We start from the raw sequence: 19,301 nt of genomic DNA on the forward strand, positions 1-19,301 counted from the left end.
CACTTTTTTCAGTGCCATTGTAACTTCGAACAGTCACTAAGCAAACTGTTGTAAGTCGAGGACTACCTGTACTTTATCACTTTTTTCCTTTTTTTTATGGGTCATCAAGTTTTTGACACCTTGCTAGGCGACTGATGATACTCGGATATTGCCATATCCTGAAAGTGGTACAATGGGTGAAAAGGTTGAAAAGCCTTGAACTAGGCAACTAGTTTGAACAGAGGGCTGCTCCCCTCTGGAATCAAGAGAGACAGGCTCATCTTTGAGGTGACTCAATATACTGTCATTGAACTTGCTGGGGTTTTTTTTTCTCAATCACTTCCCAAGTTACTTTTATGTACGTACCTCATTTCAAGCCAGTTTGCGTCCATATCAAAATCCTTTCGGCATACTTTGTTTGACTCAAGTTGCTTTTGCAACACCATAGTTTGTTTTCGGTGTAGTAGCTCCTGTACCCCCCAACCTTCTCATAATTAGTTAGGGTCCTACTGCTAGGCTTTTCTTCCTGGTAGAATGTCAAGCAAATCACTGCAGTTAAGTGAAGGATGTGGTCCAGTGTTTCTCAACCTTGACAATTTTAAGGCATGTGGACTTCAACTCCCAGAATTCCACAGCCAGCAATGCTGAGAAAAGGTTGAGAAAACACTGAGTGGTCATTAAGCGAATCTGGTTTCCCCCCATTAACTTTGCTTGTCAGAAGCCAGCTGGGAAGTTACAAATAGTGACCACGTGACCCCTGGACAGTGCAACTGTCACAAATATAAGCCAGTTGCCAAGCATCTGAATTTTGAATTTTGATCATGTTACCATGGGGGTGCTACAGTGGTCGTAAGTGTGAAAAAAAAACAGTCTCGAGTTATTTTTTTCAGTGCCATTGTAACTTCAAATGATCACTAAAGGAAAGGTTTTAAGTAGGGAATTACCTACATAGGAATTTCCAGCAGCATTATTATTTAAAGTCTTTCAAGCAGCAATAATTATCTGCCAACGTCCTTGGCAAAGAACTGAAAAAGGAGATAGTACAAAGAAAACTAAACAAGAACAGAGCTCAAAACCTTGAGGCACAGATTAAATCAGGTCTCCTTTGCTTACTGACGTTGTCTTGCCGTCATTATGAGGGGCCCATGATGTGGCTGCCTGCAGCCCACTTGGATTGCCTGTCCTGTCCCCTCCCTTCTCATTCTGCAGCAGAGGTCACCATTGTGGGAGGAACTGTGGGAATCCCATTTTCAAAGAGCTTACTTGACCAATAAATTTCAGTTTCTGTCAAAATATGCTGAGGTTTCCCACCTTAGGTTCTTTAGTGTAAACTTAGGTTCCCCTTTTGTTATATGTTCGCCTCCTACGCACTATTTTTTTTTAAAAAAAAAAAAACAACTTAGTATATTTTTTTTTAAAAAAAACAACTTAGCATGGCAGCTCCTGTCGCTTATTGACAATAAATGCTCTGCTTTGTTCTTTTTTTCCCCACCCAGAATGTTTATGCAAAACAGTGGGTTTAAAAAAAAAATGGGCAGAAAACTGGTAGGGAAATATCACTGATGAAATAAGGGTATTACTGGGAATCTCCAAGTTGGAATGCACATACATTACTATTTTATTGAAGACATTTGTGGAACCAGCTAGAAGGGGAGATTCTACTGGAACAAAACCAGTCTGCCCAGTAATGCTGAAGTCAACTTTTCCAACTTGATCTCTTCTAGATATGGCCACACGATGGCTGAGAATTCTGAATATTATCATCCACAATGTTACATTTTTGTCACCTTTTTGAAGGCGTGATCACAAATCGAAGCTTCCAAATTGTCTTCTTTTTTCTTTTCAGATATTGGATAAAAAACATGTTAGTTTCCCCAGCTTCATTCAGTTTCATTTACTCTCTCTGAAGTGGCTCTTTATCCACAGCTGCAGGAGAAGTGAAACATGGCCACGTGTAAGAATGTGTAGACAGGAAAATATGACATGGGAACCACAGATACACACGCCCGCAGGCACGTGGACACAAGTGTGGGTGGGATAGAGTAAGTGGAAAGGATGATAGGATCTCTTTGTGTGTGTTTTTCAAAAAACAGGAAAATGAAAAAGTGTCATCTTCCTGGATGCCAGAAATTAATGCCAGGTCATGGAGCTGCAATTGTTTTAACCATTTCAAGAGGTAGGCATGTTGTAACATAAAGAACAACCACGTGGCACTATAAAGATTAATGTGTTGCGGCACGAACCAGTCTTTTCCCATTGTATGATACTAGCTCAAGACAATGTTAGACTATATAGCCCATTTCATCATGCGTGTCTGCTGTAATTGGCTGTAGTACAAAAAGCACATTCGAGCCTGCCTCTCGAGTAGATGCTCTGATAATGCAGATCGTGCCTGATATTAAGAGAGTAGTATTAAAATATGTGACTGGGCTTGGACTGGTAATCCCTGAAGACTGTTACAGAGAGATCAAGAAAAAGAGGTCCCGATGCTTGTTTTCTCTTGAACCCTTCATACAGGAGCTTTTGGTGGATAGTTTCAACCCTCTTGCTGAAATCTTTTCTTCCCTGAAGTTAGGCTTTCAGTTGCGAGGTAAGAAGTTAAAGTGGCCTTCCCATTTGGTGCCTTCTAAACATGATTGTCAACAATGGTGCTAGAAGGGCATACCATATTATACCCTGGACTACTTTCAGGATCAGCCTTCTCCGATGGCTATGCTAGCTGGCAATTCTAGAGTTGGATCTAAGACCTATTTGGAAGGTGCCAGACTAGGCAAGGACATCCAAGATAGCTTCACTCCTGAGGCAATTGTGCATCTTCTTTCAATGGTGTCCTGCCTTCAGTGCAAAAGAGGATAGCTGACTGACTAAGGATGTGATGCATTGAAACAAAGGGACCCAGTTGAAATAATGCCGAAGGATCAGGAATTACAGTGCACAGTTTAAGCAAAGCCTGCATTATTTGTATGAGGGAATGATGCTGAGATGGCTGACTCCATTTGGGGAAAGCAGCTGCGATGAGGCAGAAATGCTTCCCCCCTCCCCACTTCCCTCAGGCTAAGTCCCTGCTTTCTCCCAAAGAGCAGTAAAGGTTTACAGGTTCCAGAACCTTGAGAGGAGATAAGCTCATTCATTCATTCATTCATTCATTTCCCCACCCCAGTTTATTCACAAGTATCCAAAGGTCAAGCTAATTGAGCCACACCTTGGTGTTTTTAGGAACATGCCAATGCTCATACACAACTTTCACCCCATCTATGCCCCTAACCTACAAAAGTGTGAGTGTGTAGAAACAGAGGATTAGAAGACAACAAGCAGACAAGGAAGCATGAAGCTTATAGGCAAGTAAGAAAACTATCAGTCAATTGCCAAGACCACCAGCTGCAATAAGCAGCCATTATGATGTGTTTCCTGCCTAGAGCTTGGCTTACAGCAGACATGTCAAACTCGCGACATCACGTGACATTCCGTGACGTATTAGAACTTTTTCCCCATTGCCGGCAATAGGTTAGGCACAGTTTCCTCATGATGCGTCCGGCCCACGGACTGGCAGTTTGACACCCCTGGCTTAGAGCTTGGCCTGGAGCTTGGTTAGCAGCCAGAAGAGGCATAATCACACTGAGGCAGTACCTAATCCCAACAAGGGCAATAACTTTTGGGGGGAGGCAAAGGTTGAATGCTTTATAAACTTTAAGACTTTTATTTGTTACGTGGTCTTATTTGTGTGGTTACATCAACTTGCAAAACCTAGGAGGGTGGAATTAAACAGCATCCTATTGTTGGACAGTTGTGTGCTACAATAAAGTACTTTGTACAGTTATCTTCTATGCTGTGGTGTGTCCAGTCCATGGAGAACAACCCTCACAATCTCTGATGATACTATTCACAAGGGGCACCCTCCAGCAATAAATTTGTGCAATTGCTTTTACATATTGTAGTGCCAAATTGCCCGTTCTGAAGTTCTTGCAGGTGTACACTTCTGCAACTTTTGAGTAGAAATGCAAAAGGTAGTGGATTAGAAAGATGTCAGACGCAGCCTGGAATCTTTCAGGATAATTTTGAAGATGGAATTCTTCTGTGAGGTGTTTGGGGTGCTGCATTTATTATAATATCGTTCCACTGTTCGACTTTTTTGTATGTTTTGTTTGTTGTAAACTGCTGAGAGTTGATCCAGTTAGTAAATTCAATCAACCAATTGGTGGACTTTGAATCTTTTTGCAAGCAAAAGCCACATAGGGTTTTATTGGAAAGCTGTGGCCTCAGCCTTTATTGAATGGGGAAGGGGACTGGCAAGGGATTGATCAAGAAAGATAACTTGGTTCCTTGAGTGAGATAGAACTTGACTCCCTAACTTCAGGTTTGGGGGTTTCTTTTATCACTTGGATAAATAAAGCAAGTAATAGATTCACTGAATGGTTCAACTTGATCCTTGAAATAGTTTAGTTTGTTTGTTTATATAAATCAGGGAGGAAAAGAACTTTTCAAGAAAGCAATGATTTACTGTACTGATGTATTCTAATTTATCTACTAGCTAACTCACTGCAATACAGCCTTACCTAACTTATATAGTGCAGATAGTTTCCCTTCTAACACCTTGCTTAATTTGTGTTGTGAAGTTTGGGGGAATTTTTTGGTGTAGGCTGAGAATTTTCAAAGCCCAAAGAGCACTGAATTTCTTTGAACTGCATTGTATAGTTCATCTTCTGGAGATTAGTCACTTGCCCCTACTTCCCATTTTAATATAATTTAATTCCAGCCAGAAAACAATTACATTCTGGTAACACAATGCTACAAGTGAAAGGGACACACAGAAACGGAGCGGACAATGTTTCTGATCAAGAATGCTTCTCCAACGTCTTCCCCATTTTTGATCTGACCTCCCAAGTCTGGAGTCTTCATTCTACACCTGGCCTTCATTGGATTGCTTTGGGGATTTTCCCCCTTGATCTTTCAAAAGACATATTTCTGATTATAAATCTTTGGGGTTTCCCCTGGACCATTTGTGCTCATGCGCAGATAACGCTGTTTGATGGCAAAACAATAGTGCACCTCTCTGAACATTGTAAGACAATATTTAGAGTCCTGTGATCAAAAGTTATCTTCATCTGATCAATGTAAAAGGATGGCTTGAGTTTGCAGGACTTAACATTGATGTGACTAGCTTTGACATCAGTTTATTCGAGATATTCACAGCCTTAAAGGACAATTTCATCACTTATCTCTTGCATTGCTCGGTGTTCTCAACTCATTATTAAGCAAGAAGGATCAGCTTGTTAGCGCTTGGCTTGACAAAAAACCGGTCACGTTAGCTCTTGACTGCTTTTTCCCAGGTCTTTCAAAAATAATGCAAATGTGTGGTAATACCAACTAACCAGGATTGAAGAGTATCTCGATCAGTTTTGCACACACACACACACACTGAATCAGCAGTGTTACTCCTGAAATTCTCTGAATTTCAACTGTTTTGAAAGTGCAGATAAGCGAGGCCACTATACTATAAGGTTGTGGTCAACATTATTGTAAAGCTTGGACTTATTCACCCTTGTGCACTTGATATACATTTGTTTTATTGGGATATTATTGCTAGTTGAAATGACTGGAGTTGAAGTCCAGGACCTCAGGATTTAGAGAAAGGCTGCCTTCTCTGGCCAAAAAATAAAATAAAATAAAAATGTTCTGAGTTAGAATGGTATTCTTGGTATCTGCAGATAACTTAGCTTTCCTAGGAACGTGGTTAGATCAGTTCTTGAGGTAAGAAGCATTCTTGGAAAGTAAAAGAACTGAAAAAGGAACATATAAAGTAGGAAGCTTTTGTTCTTCAGCACTTTTGCAGTCACATTTTTTAAAGTAATCACAAGATCCTAAACATTCCTCTTTATTTTCTACAGCTTTTAAGCGGCTGGCTGTGGGAATAGCATCTCAGAGGCCTCTTTAAAAAAAAAAAAAAAAAAAAAAAAACAAGCACGGCCTGGAAGATGGTGTAGAAGTCCAAAGCCCCCGTGGGGTACCTGTTTTTTCTATTTCTAACCAACCTATAGTTGGTGCATCTGTGTACAGTGTGCGTACTCGCCAACAAAACCGAAGCTTAGCATAACCGCAACCCCAGTTTCGGAGAAAAGCCCATGCCCCATGTGATTTGCTGGAACTGCTGGCTTTACTTCTCCACATCAGAAACCACATCCTTGTTTACATGGGGGGGGGTAGAGATGAGTCACTTGCTCCCATGATGCAGCGTGCTGCAGCCCGCCAAAAGTGTTTTTGAGCAATATCATTTTGACTGTTGCTTTGTCACTGCTACTTGATGAGGGGATGGTAACAGAAAGAGCTTGGTTGGATACAGCCCGAAGGAGGCCAGGTGTCTCCCATTGGGGTCATTGAGCGAAAGCCCGTCTAACAGCTAATGTCTCCTCTCTCTTCCACTGTGCAGAAAGTCCCAGAACATTACTGGCATAGAGTGGCTTTGAGGACAGGGTTCCTTCCGTAACACCATGTTAATGTCATGTGACGTGCCACTCTACTGGCTAGTCCTTCTTTCCTGCCTGCTAGATTCTGAATCTGTGTCAGTCTTGTGGCAGGCCAGTTTCTCCCTCCCCCCCCCCATCCCCAAACATTGTACAGGGAGTCCTCATTCAGCAACTGCCTTGTTTAGTAATTGTTCCCAATCATGACAATGATGAAAAAGTAACTTTACCGATTTTGCAGGTCTGTAAATCAAAGGAAAACTGAAATGAGCTCATAGTCGCTTAGTGACTGGTTTGCTTAACAACCAAATTGCTGGTCCCAATTGTAGTCGCTAAACAAGGACTACCAGTAAGTGTCTATGTATGTATTTAGTTACTTTAATTTCAATGCTACCCATCTCCCAAGTGACTCTTTGCAGCTCGCAGTGTAAACCAATCAATAACATAAATTTAAAAAAAAATTCAAAGGGAGAACTTTAGGTTCTGGAAAGCCCGGCTGGTCCATCATTTGACCTCAGATGAAGCACTACCTTAAAAGCAATCAGGGCAGAATGCAAGGAGCGGTTGTCCCATGCTCCTCTGGAAAACAGCTCCTTTCATTAAGGATTGAATCTCTGAATGACTTAATTTAGTTTGCAGTTGAGCATGTGGTATAACTTTTCCTTAAACCTCTTCGAAAGACCTTGGCCTGCCCCCCCCCCCAAGAATAATAAGAACCTGCTACTTTACATCTACTCTCATTGATGTGCATTTCAAATAGGGGTGTGTGTGTGTGTGTGTGTGTGTCTTGCTATTTGCTCCAGATATGCCCCGTGAGGATGTTGTGTTTCCTGACAGCTTCAGAGGAGTTGCACAAAAAAGTCTTGTCTGTGCCTGAAGCAATGGCAGATCTGCTAGCTAGGCGGTTGTGAAGGCAGGAAGAGAAGCAAACAGGGAAGGCAGAAGGCATGGTGCAGGAAAATGGGAGGAATTGCTGCTTACAAGGATCTAAATAGAGGCGGGAAGCAGGCCTGGTGGAACCTGATGCCATTGAGGAAGGAGTCCAGAGGTCTTATCCTAGAGGGTTGGCCATGCAGTTTTTCTTGCTTTTGAAGATTTGTTTCCTCCGCTCCTCCCTGTTCTTCCCCTGCCATGCCAGCTCCACTGAATGGAAAGATGCAAAAGGCCAAATTCTCCCTTGCCATTGCTACAGCAACTTACAAGCGCTATAGCAGGGGTCTTCAAACTTGGCCTTTTTATGACTTGTGGACTTCAACTCCCAGAATTCCTCAGCCAGCTTGTCGGGCTGAGGAATTTTGGAAGTTGAAGTCCACAAATCATAAAAGGGCCAGGTTTGAAGACCTCTGCTCTATAGCAACTGCATTTGTCGCCTAAGCTTTCCTTTGCTTTCCACCAATGTTCGACTGTGGCACTCATCTTCCCATAATCATTGATCCGAGTTGCTGAAAGTAGTGAGAGTTGTACTTAAACGCATCTGGAAAAAGGCTGCAGCAAAGTAGTGCCTGTGTGGTTGAGGCTATCTCCTTATTATAGGTAGTCTTCAACATACGACCATCGCTCAGCAACCGTTCAAAGTTACAACACACCATCCCAGGGCTACTTACAGCCCAGATTTGAAGTTCTGATGTGTCTGTCTGTCTGTCTGTCTGTCTCTCTCTCTCTCTCTCTCTCTCACACACACAAACACACACACACACACACTTAGTCACATGATCAAATTTTTGGTGCTCGGAAACTAGCCTGCACTTATGGCTATTTGCAGTGTCCCACCGTCATACGACTGCAATCCAGCAAAAAAAAAAAAAAAAACACAACCGCCCATTGAGGTCAGTGGATTCACTTAACAATCACTGCATTTGCTTAATAACTGCAGTGATACACTTAACAACCACTGCAAAAAAAAAGATTGCAAAGTCAGCTGCAACCCACTAAACCAACAGCATGACTGTTTTAACTCATGGCTCAATTACAGTTGTAAATCAAGGATGCCTGTAGTTCCTTCTATCCCCTGTAGAGAACGAGTGGGTGGTCTGCCAATATGGCATAAGACCCCATTTTAGAGTTCGCTAAAGGCCCCTGCGCCAAAATTGCCCCTCTGAAATGAGCTTCAAGACGTAGAAGTTTTCCAGCCCAACTTTGTTTTTTTCTTTTGCAAAAATAAGGGCCCAGTGAATCTGTCTTCTCACCTCTTCGGCCCATCTCACAACTGACTGAAGAATAAAATCATATTGCCACCATTTGCACCAACAATTGTAGGGCATGATCCAAAAGTACATATAGCTCAACAAAGAAATCCTTCACGCTGATTTCACTGTGTTTCATTGGAATCTCAAGAAGTTCCTCTTTTGTTTGCGACCTCATTTCCCATTTTCTTTGGATTTGACTACTCCCGATTCACAAAAAACACTTGAACCACGTATTTGCGCTTTGATAAGAACAGAACTGGGTATCTCTTTTTTTCTAAAACAGGCTAGGGCTGTTGATTGAATTAAATTAATTCAGTAATTTAATTAAATTCTGTTATGTCAGTTGCAGCAGGATATGGAAGCAGAAACTGTTCTGAACAAATCAAAATAGGAAGAAATGTTGGCACTTCTCTGTAAATGCTTCTTCGATAGGCTGTGGTGCTGCCTGGGTAATTTATTTTCCAGAGATGTTCCTTTGACTGCCTCTCATTTTGTGATCCTCCCAAACTTTTGCCTCAGTGAGCTTTTTCCTCACTTGTCTCTTCTCCAACCTGCAGAGACTTCCATTTTAAGATGGGAAAGCTGCTTTGTCTTGTTTTTTTGTTGCCTTTTCAGCACCCCTTATCAGTTTCACTACGGTATCATTTGCTCCCTTGTTGTGGTTTGGCTGATGAAGAATGGAACCAGAGTGTTCAGGTTTTGATTGCTAGATTACTCAGTGAAAGGTTTAGTTTGACTTATTTTTGAACTGCACGTAGAAGGGTAAAGTTACTACAAAAGGGGGAAAACTAATTTAGTACCGGAAGAAAGAGGAAACAAAACTTTTTCAGTTTAATGGAGGTCCCTGATCAAATGCCACCTAACTGATGTATTACAAAGATGTGTTGCAGGTGGTACTAGTGGAATAAAATTGCATACTTGGACTCGATGACCTCCAAGATCCCTTCCAACTTTAGTAGTAGTAGTAATAGTAGTAGTAGTAGTAGTAGTAGTAGTAGTAGTAGTAGTAATAATAGTAATAGTAATAATAATAATAATAATAATTCCATGTTCATCTGTCATGAGAGAATTTGAACTTCTTGATGGAAGTTGCAGAACTCATGATCAACCAAATGCTTAAAAATGAGGCACGGGATTGGTGGCGCTTGCCTTCAAGAACGTATTGAATCATAGAAGCCAAATAATGATTGCTGACTTTGCATTTCAACTCAAGAGGAGAGAAGCCAATGTCTCCTATATTGTTGTTGTTGTTAATTGCGAAGTCGTGTCCGACTCATCGCGACCCCATGGACAGCGTTCCTCCAGGTCTTCCTGTCCTCTACCATCTTCTGGAGTCCATTTAAGTTCATGCCTACTGTTTCAGTGACTCCATCCAGCCATCTCATTTTCTGTCGTCCCCTTCTTCTATTGCCCCCAATCTTTCCCAGCATTAGGCCCTTCTCCAGTGAGTCCTTCTTTCTCATTAGGTGGCCAAAGTATTTGAGTTTCAACTTCTGGCCTTCTAAAGAGCAGTCAGAGTTGATCTCTTCTAGGACTGACCGGTTTGAATGCCTTGCAGTCCAAGGGACTCGCAGGAGTCTTCTCCAGCGCCATAGTTCAAAGGCCTCAATTCTTTGGCGCTCAGCCTTTCTTATGGTCCAACTTTCACATCCATACATTGCAACTGGGAAAACCATGGCCTTGACTCAACACACTTTTGTTGGCAGGGTGATGTCTCTGCTTTTTAGTATGATGTCTAGATTTGCCATAGCTTTCCTCCCCAGGAGCAAGCATTTTTTAATTTCTTGGCTGCAGTCCCCATCTGAGGTGATCTTGGAGCCCAGGAAAATAAAATCTCACTACCTCCATTTCTTCCCCATCTATTTGCCAGGAATTGAGAGGGCCGGATGCCATGATTTTGGTTTTCTTAATGTTGAGATTCAAGCCAACTTTTGCACCCTCCTTCTTCATCCACATTTAGAGGCTCTTTAGTTCCTCTTCACTTTCTGCCATTAGAGTGGTATCATCTGCATATCTTAAGTTGTTGATATTTCTCCCGGCAATCTTAATTCCAACTTTTGATTCATCTAGCCCTGCCTTTTTCATGATGTGCTCTGCGTATAAGTTAAATAGGCAGGGCGACAGTATACAGCCTTGCCGGACTCCTTTCCCAATTTTGAACCAATCAGTGGTTCCATGTCCAGTTCTCACTGTGCTTCTTGACCCGCATATAGGTTTCTCAGGAGACAAATAAGATGGTCTGGTACTCCCATCTCTCTAAGAACTTGCCACAATTTATTGTGATCCACACAATCAAAGGCTTCTCTCCTATATAGCGTCTCTTATTTCTTCTTCCCTTGATTTGTCGTACTGCTACACAACTTGTATTTAAAAAAAAAAAATCAAAAATAAAAACTTGTTTCCGTACTCTGGAACTGAATTTCCATCCCAGCTGAAAGAACAAGAAATTGATTTGGGGTTGCGGCCTTCTTGGCTGCAGATTCAAAAAGATCTCCAATTTTTACTCTTATTGATCCTTCTTCGGGATCTTTGAGTAGCTTATATACGGTCATGAAACCTGTGGTCTGGAACATATGACACCAAAAGAAAAAAAAATAGCAGAGAGTAGGACTGGGTGAGGAGCAAACAGTTTAGACCAGGGGTAGACAACCTCAGCTCTTTTATGACTGATGGACTTCAACTCCCAAAATTCCTGAGTCAGCATAGCTGACTCAGGAATTCTAGGACTTGAAGTCCATGAGTCATAAAAGAGCCGAGGTTGCCTACCCCTGGTTTAGCTGAAAAGAAAGGCTGCAAAACTGGTCTTCAAGCATTGCTGATGGAGTGATTTTGCATCTCATCTCCTTCCCAGAGTCACTTAAATGCCAGGAAAAAAGGGATTGGGGCCTAGACTTCTGCACCTAATTTTTCTAGGCCTTTCTTGGGAAGCCAAGCGTAATGTTGCACTGACCATACCCTCCTGTTTCCTTTTCCTAGCTGACCAGGTATACGGTGACCAAGACATGCACGAAGTGGTCAGGAAACACTGCATGGACTACTTGGTGAGTGAGAGCGGGACTGCTGTGGAGGGGCAGATTTCCACCGCCATCTCTTTGAGTCTGACATTCAGGACTGCAGCTGTCAGGCATCCTGGCAAGAACCAGGGCAGATCAGGTTAGGCTCCTGGGCAGCTGTCTCTGGGAAAAGTGCCATTTTCCTGAAACCCGAAGCTCTGTAATTGCTACTACAGTCATCAGTTATCCAGCCAGTGAAAAATGGCCTCCCTTTTTTTTAAAAAAAAATTTGTGTCTACAACTCACAGCCCCGTTTCACTGTTAAGAACGAGCCCACAACATTCCTGTTCTCCCACCCCACCCCCACCCCCAAATTTGCTAGCACAGATCAAAAGGTGTCAAGACTAAATCTTCTGTATTAACCAGCTGCTTGTAAAGGTTGAGGTTCAGGCAGCCATCTGTGAATAGCTTGCCAGCGATAGGGGCAGCGCTGGCCTTGCACAATCTCATCAAAAGAGAAACGATTCTGCAAAATTATTTTGGGTATGCCAGAGGAGAAGCTGCTTCCCCCTCTCTCCCTCCCCCAAACATTTCCCATGTCTCCGGGTTAACTCAGTTGTACAGGTGGCCTTGTTTAAAACGTGACTCCCCTGGCTTGATCGGGAAAGCGAAGGGAGCCCTTTTTTCACCGACTGGATAAGCGTCAAGTGTGTATACTGAGCACCTTTCCTTGGACACTTAGTGTCCTGCTTTTGCTTCTTTTGCCCACTGGGAGTCTGTCTGCTTCCCTCTCATCTTGAGGCCCTCCCTCATTTCAGATGAAGAATGCCGACTACTTTTCCAATTACGTGACGGAAGATTTCACCACTTACATTAACCGCAAGCGGAAAAACAACTGTCATGGCAACCACATTGAGATGCAGGCTATGGCAGAGATGTACAACCGGCCTGTGGAGGTTTACCAGTATGGCACAGGTATAGGCACCTGTCCCCTGTTTCAGCTGCATCCCTGATTCTTCTGAACATCCATTTGGGCAAGTGGAGTTGTTGCTTCCCTGCCTGTCCTACAGAAGAGCCAAAGTCACCCATCCTGTCCTGCCATTTTTCCCTTCCAGAGCCCATCAATACTTTCCATGGCATCCATCAGAATGAGGATGAGCCCATCCGGGTGAGCTATCACCGCAACATACATTACAACTCCGTGGTGAACCCCAACAAGGCTACCATTGGGGTGGGACTAGGGCTGCCCTCCTTCAAGCCAGGGGTGAGTTTTTCCTGGTCGACATCTGGGGGGGGAGGTTGGTGGCCAATATCCTGTTCCATTCTTGTTCCCCATGAACTGGACTATTAGCTGCGCTATTATCCAGGGTAAAAGACAGGAATGTGGCCACGGCCCGGCTTTGGAAGATTGGGGCAAAGAGAATTGTATAGGTCAGGAGGGGTAAGGAGAAACTTGCACAGTGGGTTTTGTGAGCACAACTTTCCAGAATGGACACCCAACTTTTGGGAGGTCTAAGGTCTCTGTTTGACTTTTGGAGCTGCATTCCAAAAATGGATGTGTCTAAGATAAAGTAATAGCTGGACCCTAGGCCAAGGCTAATTTTGATTGAATTTTACCTTAATTCAAGTTCTTAACTATGGCTATCATATAGTTATTTCCCCTGTAATCATTATGTTACTATTTTTCTTTTCTGCCTCATTCAAAAATATATGTTGACAACAACATTTGGAGGGAAGGATGTTTGGGGAAAGGACTACACCCAAGATTGGGGGAGCTTTTAACAGAGACACCTCTTTTCCAAAGAATAAAACAGTTGCTCCAATAGAGCTTTGTCTCATTTGATGAAAATTAATTTGATCCTACTTTTTTAAAAGACATTTTAAGCAGGTAGCTCTTTTTAAGCCGTAGTGCAGTGTTTCTTAGCTTTGGTGACTTTAAGATGCCTGGACGTCAACTCCCAGAATTCCGCAGCCAGCATGTTCATACATGCACCAGCCAGCCCACACATCTTAAAGTCATCAAGGTTGAGAAACACTGCTGTAGTGCATAGGCTGGGGGTCCCACATCCTATAGGGACAAGAGAATCTGTTCGAAGCATGGCCTACTTGCCATCCTGATATTTCTATACACATCTCAAGTAACCACCTCTAGCACATCCTCCCATGCCAGCTGGGGAATTCTAGAAATTTGAAGTCACATATCTTCAAACTGCCATGGTTTAGAAACTTCCCAGCCTGTCCCTTCAGCTGCGAGGAGACTACCATTTGTTTCCTTCCTAGATCTAGCAAAGCAACCATTCTCCAAGGCTGCTTCTGTATTGCTTACGGCAATTTAATCCATCTCTTCCCTGTGTTGGGGAGAAATTGAGCCCCTGTCTGTTGTCTGTTCTCCCTAGGTGACCATCAGGCAAATGCTTCCCATTCTGCCCCAGTGCTGGCATTTGGAGGGATCTTCACATTTTGTAGCTGTAGCTCTGTTTAAGAAAAAAGACCTAGGGTTGTTAGAACTGGGATGGGCTTGCTGAATCTCCTTTCGCTCCTTATAGTATGCAGAGCAGTCCTTGATGAAGAATGCCATCAAGACCTCGGAGGAGTCCTGGATCGAGCAGCAGATGCTGGAGGATAAAAAGCGAGCGACCGACTGGGAAGCCACCAACGAGGCTATCGAAGAACAGGTTGCCAGAGAGTCTTATTTGCAGTGGCTACGTGACCAGGAAAAGCAGGCCAGACAGGTTTGACCCTTCTTTCTTTGCACAGGAGGCAAATGAGAACCGGAAGGATACCTAGGGGTCCCTGCAGGACTGCGGGCATGGGCATGAGCAAATGGTCCTTCTTGGCAACTGAAATAATAAAAAGAGTCCATAGCTCCCTGATAAGCACCCCTGCTCTTCTTCCCTCAGCCCCGCAAAGCCAGTGCTACTTGTAGCTCTGCCACGGCGGCCGCAGCGAGCGGTTTGGAAGAATGGAGTGGTCGTTCTCCACGTCAGCGCAGCTCAGCTTCTTCCCCGGAACACCCCGAGCTGCACAATGAGCTGAATGCTGCCAAGCCCCCTTCTCCTGGAAGCACCGCAGCCCTAGCACTTACCAAGCCCCCCTCGCCGTGTGCTCCAGGTGAGTGTTCTGTGGATTGGGCTGGGAGGTGGAAGCTTGCAGTGTTTGGGACATTACAGGCAACGTGATTCCTCCAGCATCCTTAGACAGGGCCCGTGGTCTCCCAACATTGAATAACATTCTTTTACAAAAATGTCTGGGATCTCCCTGGATTAACTACGTTTCATAAGACTGCAGTTTTGTCATGCAAGATTCCTAAATTTTTCATACCGTACGTTTTTGGACACTTAATGTTTCTGACATGAGGCACTCAGACCATTGCATGAAAAGATTGCTAGTGAATTGGGAAGTTGATTTTTCCTTGCGACACATGTCAAACAAGTGCCCAGCGCATCATTTCAGTATAACAAATCACCTGCAATATTTGGGGGGGGGAGGAGAGACGGAACAAGGCTTCTATGTATTCTTTATTGTCAGCCATAAGACAGGATTGGTTATGCAACATGTCAGTTTCCTGCCTACATAGGAAGTAGTTGCCCTGGGTTTTCTTCCAGGAACCAAGTTACTTGTGCAATAGTATTAAGGCCATACCTACAGATGCTACTAAACAAACTATAACATGTCTTAACTTACACAGGCTGGACCTTCCTTTGGAAGGTGCAAAGGGTGACTGGAAAGGCCCTGTGCTTTCTTCCTTCATAGCTGCATCCTTCCCACCAGTTTTGAATTCTGACAATGCAGTTTGGAGAAAAACATATAGATGGTAACCCAATTAGAGCAGGGGTGAAGATGAGAGAACTAGTTTTGCATACATTCAGAAAATTGCCAGGCACTTTTTAGTTAGTCTCTCTGAGAAACTGTACCATGTATTCATGAAAATATAATAGTGGGTTAAAGTCGACACCAACAAAAGTTGGAGATAATGCCTTTCGGGGGCAAAATATCTAATTCTTACAAACATACAATTTTAACATAAGATTTAGCTTTGCAGAGTTAGAAATTATCATCCTTAAAAGAAGGCAATTCCAAAGAGCAAAACAACCCAGAGACAAGAATAGCTTAACATCTAGTTGTTAGAAAGTAGTTTCCCCCCCTCCCCAGGCAGACCTTTGTAGCCATGTTCTGTTGAGGCACCATTGTTGGGAAGGGAATATCCTAATCATAATTTCATCTTTGTTTTCTGGCCTAGAGCTGGCAAAATCAGCCATTGCAACCTTTCTACCCACAGCTTAAATGGCACCTTGAATGACTCTATTGCAGAGAGAACAGCAAATGGATGATGAACTTGGGTCATATGTTATGGGCCATGTCAGAATCCACACCGTGTTTTTTTTTAACCTTGTGCATTGCATTAGGATTGGAACCTTTAAAAAAAAAAAGAAGTTGAAATTCTCAGGGACCTTGTCTTGTCTCAATAATCCTTGTATCTATGCTAAGTTCTGCCTTGCAAAGCATTTACAAGAAATGCAGATCTTGCAGGGGTTATTTCTCAGCGGAAAAACAATTGTTGACATTCCTTTAAAGAAAGTTGTACTTATATAAACATCCCAAGTCTTCAGATAATCATCTGCAATAGGTCACTCAGTTCTGAACCTTGCAATGCAAAGTTTTCATTTGCAGTTTCCATCACTCACAGGTACAAGCAGCCAGCTGTCTGCAGGCGGCGGGCGAGTAACCCCTCCCTTAGTGTCGTTGTATCCAGCCCTGGAGTGCCGGGCAATAATGCAACAGATGTCACCCACAGCATTTGGTAGGTGCCCTCATTTTGCCCTGCAGGCATGACTGGAATCTTGGATTACCCGGTTTTCAGCTTTCATACCTTTAAAAAGCAACACCTTCTGGTGTTGTAAGCCATGCCAATGTCATAGTCCGTCTCTTCAGTTTCACTGTACAGAATTTCACATGTTGAAATGCGAAATCCTTAAATCTTGTGGACTGGAGGTAAAGTTTTAAACTGCCCTTCTCCGGGTTTTATACAAAACAGCTGGCTTTGACACTAGATGACATTGTCTGGTAGCTGCAGCCGTGCAGGTTTCCAGGGCAACCAAATCTTAATATTTATTTATCCGCAGCACGATGGTAACCATTTGTTTGTTTGTTTTTCTTTTCTTTTTTTCTTTTTGGCATAGGAAAAGAAAGAATATAGTCAAAAGAATATAGTCAAGATAAGTGCATCGTAATTACCATTCGCGCATCACACTTGTTTTAGAATTTGCCTAAATTCAGGAGTACAGGGGTTGTGAGCTCTCTATATAGGAATGAATCTGGGACAGCTGCAAATGGTTAACGTGAAAGCCCTGTCCAGAGTGTTACCTGGGCTGGTGGAAATGGATTTCTAGGGGAAACTAGATTGACTCCTGTGTGTGAAAGAGGATGGTGGTCAGGAGGAGTCAAGACAACAGGTGATGTGGCAGTACGAAACAGGGTTGAAAGAAGTATTTAGTTCCCGTCCTTGAGCATCGACTGTGCTGGTAGAGGCAGAGCCAAGCTTATTGAATAGCCACGATTCCCTCTCTCTGCTCTCCCCTCCTTGACTGCTTTGCCCCTTTGTCTTTCTTTGACCAGGTCTGAGTGACTGGGATGACGATGAGATCTTGGCTTCGGTGCTGGCCGTTTCGCAACAGGAGTACTTGGAAAGCATGAAGAAAGGTGCCCTGCACCGAGACAGTGGTTCTGACAAGAGTTGATACCTGGTTCCGGCTCTTGCGCTCGCCTGACACCCCTTTGGTGTGCATGTTTTGGCAGGAAGGATGATAACACTTGGAACCCCTCCCCTCCTCCACTGCTGCTGATCAACGCTCCTTCAGCTGCCCCTTTGCCCCCCACTTTTGGCTCTCCGCAGAAGACTCTCCCCTCTGGTGCGCTGAGAAACAGACAGGTGCAAAAGAGAGACAGGATCTCTTCCCCAAGGAGCTGAAACACTCGCAAACTGGGGCATGCTGGGCTTCCCCTTCATCTGCCGTTTTTCATTATTAAAAGAAATAATTGAACTGGTCCTCGAGAGAGCCCTCTCCCCTCCCCCTTTGGATTGGAGGGGTTGAGTTTGCCTGCGGGGGGGGGGGTGGGGAACGGACGTTGGCTTTAGGGGTGTGGAGAGAGTGTAGCTGCCTCAATAGAAGGAAAATGCCACTGTAGGGCCTGCTGGTTTCCCTCACCCTGGAGGCTGGAGGGGAATCATGTAATTTGGGGACAAGGAGAAGAGGACTTGATAGGACACCACTTGTTTTTTGCTCTTTCAGCCACATTCCCTGCCCTAAGAGAAAAGATTTCAGCAAAGCAGGTCCTAAACCTGCAGCCATTGAAATCATTCTCCCTTCCTCCAAAGAAAAGTCTCTCCTCCTCCCTTCCCCTCCCTTGTCTCTAAGATGCTGTCCCTTTTTCACTCGGTGCAATAGCCTCTCTTTCTCTTCCCACCCACCTCTTTGTTCACGTGTGGCTCTTGACCACCCAGCAGGCATCACTTCTTTCACCATTGCCAATGGGTTGGTCCAGCTATCTGGTCTAGCTGCTCTCATGGCTGTGCTTCATTGGCCTTGATCCCTCCTGCTGCTGCCTTTTCGATTCTCCCCGTGCCTAGCAGCAGAGGGAGAGGGGGCACCGCTCACCGGTCAGTGTCAGGACTTCCCCCTGAGCAGGTCTGGCCTTAGGGTAATGCTGAGAGGAAAAGAGACTGGGAACCAAATGGACTCTGGACAGAAAATAAAGCGATGGAGGCTGCAGCTAACATGGAGGGGTGCCAAGCTCTCCAGGGGCAAAAATAGACTTGAACTCCCATTCTAAGGGCTGGTTCAAACCGGGGAGCCTCTCCTGGGTCCTGGACTGTTGATGGACTGGCTTGAAAGTTTAAAACAAAACAAAAAACAACAACAACAAAAAGCCAAGGAAGGAAGTATTTCTGGTAATCTTACCTTTTCCAGGTGTGGTGTCTTCCTCACTACATATGTAGTTATAATCTACCTATTGTGGCCATTTTACTGTCCAAGCCTTGGTCTGAACAAGTGTTTCTTTACACTCAGATGTAAAGAGGCCATGTGCTCAGCTCCTCTTGCGTCTTCATGCTGAGTCCCAAATTCCTGGAGGGACAGGAGATAACGCTGACATTCCTGCCATCCCCATTTGTTGCTCTCTGACGCTTCAAAGAGACATCTTTGAAAAGTGGGGAGGGGAGTCGTCTGCTGCTTTAGAAGATGGATCCTGAAGACTCCACGGATGGCTGGTCTAAAAGTGGTATTTGGTGCCTGAAATAAAAATATAGGCAGAGTTGACCTGCACGCTTTCTCTCTCTCTCTTTCTCTCTCATTTTTTTCTCCATTTTTTGTTGTTGTTGTTTTGGTTGTGTAGTGAGTGATGAACCTCTCTGCATTGGGTGAGGGGGAGGGAGGAACTGAATTTGGAAAAGCTGAGGTGGGTGCTCTTACAGTCTACAAGAACCAAATATTTATGCTGCTGTTTCTCGAGCATTCAGTTGAGTTCTCTGCTTTCCAGAAAACTCTTCTCTTGCCAATGAGGGGTTATGGTTGGTTCATGGGTCTGGTTGAAAAAGCACCTGGGGACGATGAGTCTGGTTGCTTTTCTAGGGATCTTCGATGGACAGTTCCTTAAGTCTCCCAAGTAGGAAATGGGAGGCCATTGTT

General features: G+C 43.9%; 1 protein-coding gene across 3 annotated transcripts in view; it reads left to right on the plus strand.

The window, feature by feature from the left end:
* OTUD5 (OTU deubiquitinase 5) overlaps window positions 1–18,932 on the plus strand; it is a 58,238-nt gene extending 39,306 nt beyond the window's left edge. For 2 of the 3 annotated variants that reach the window (XM_039324436.1, XM_039324437.1), the window contains exons 3-9: window positions 11,600–11,664; window positions 12,435–12,591; window positions 12,732–12,880; window positions 14,163–14,348; window positions 14,517–14,727; window positions 16,304–16,417; window positions 17,233–18,932. In XM_039324436.1, the coding sequence (XP_039180370.1) occupies window positions 11,600–11,664; window positions 12,435–12,591; window positions 12,732–12,880; window positions 14,163–14,348; window positions 14,517–14,727; window positions 16,304–16,417; window positions 17,233–17,354 (1,004 nt within the window). In that variant the 3' untranslated portion in view covers window positions 17,355–18,932. The remainder of the gene's footprint in view (window positions 1–11,599; window positions 11,665–12,434; window positions 12,592–12,731; window positions 12,881–14,162; window positions 14,349–14,516; window positions 14,728–16,303; window positions 16,418–17,232) is intronic. The other variant, XM_039324438.1, reaches the window with a different exon arrangement.
* The last annotated feature ends 369 nt before the right edge of the window (window positions 18,933–19,301 follow it).

This window comes from Crotalus tigris, unplaced genomic scaffold (assembly GCF_016545835.1).
Source record: "Crotalus tigris isolate CLP2741 ecotype Arizona unplaced genomic scaffold, ASM1654583v1 scf7180000024301.445443, whole genome shotgun sequence".
Lineage (NCBI taxonomy): Eukaryota > Metazoa > Chordata > Lepidosauria > Squamata > Viperidae > Crotalus > Crotalus tigris.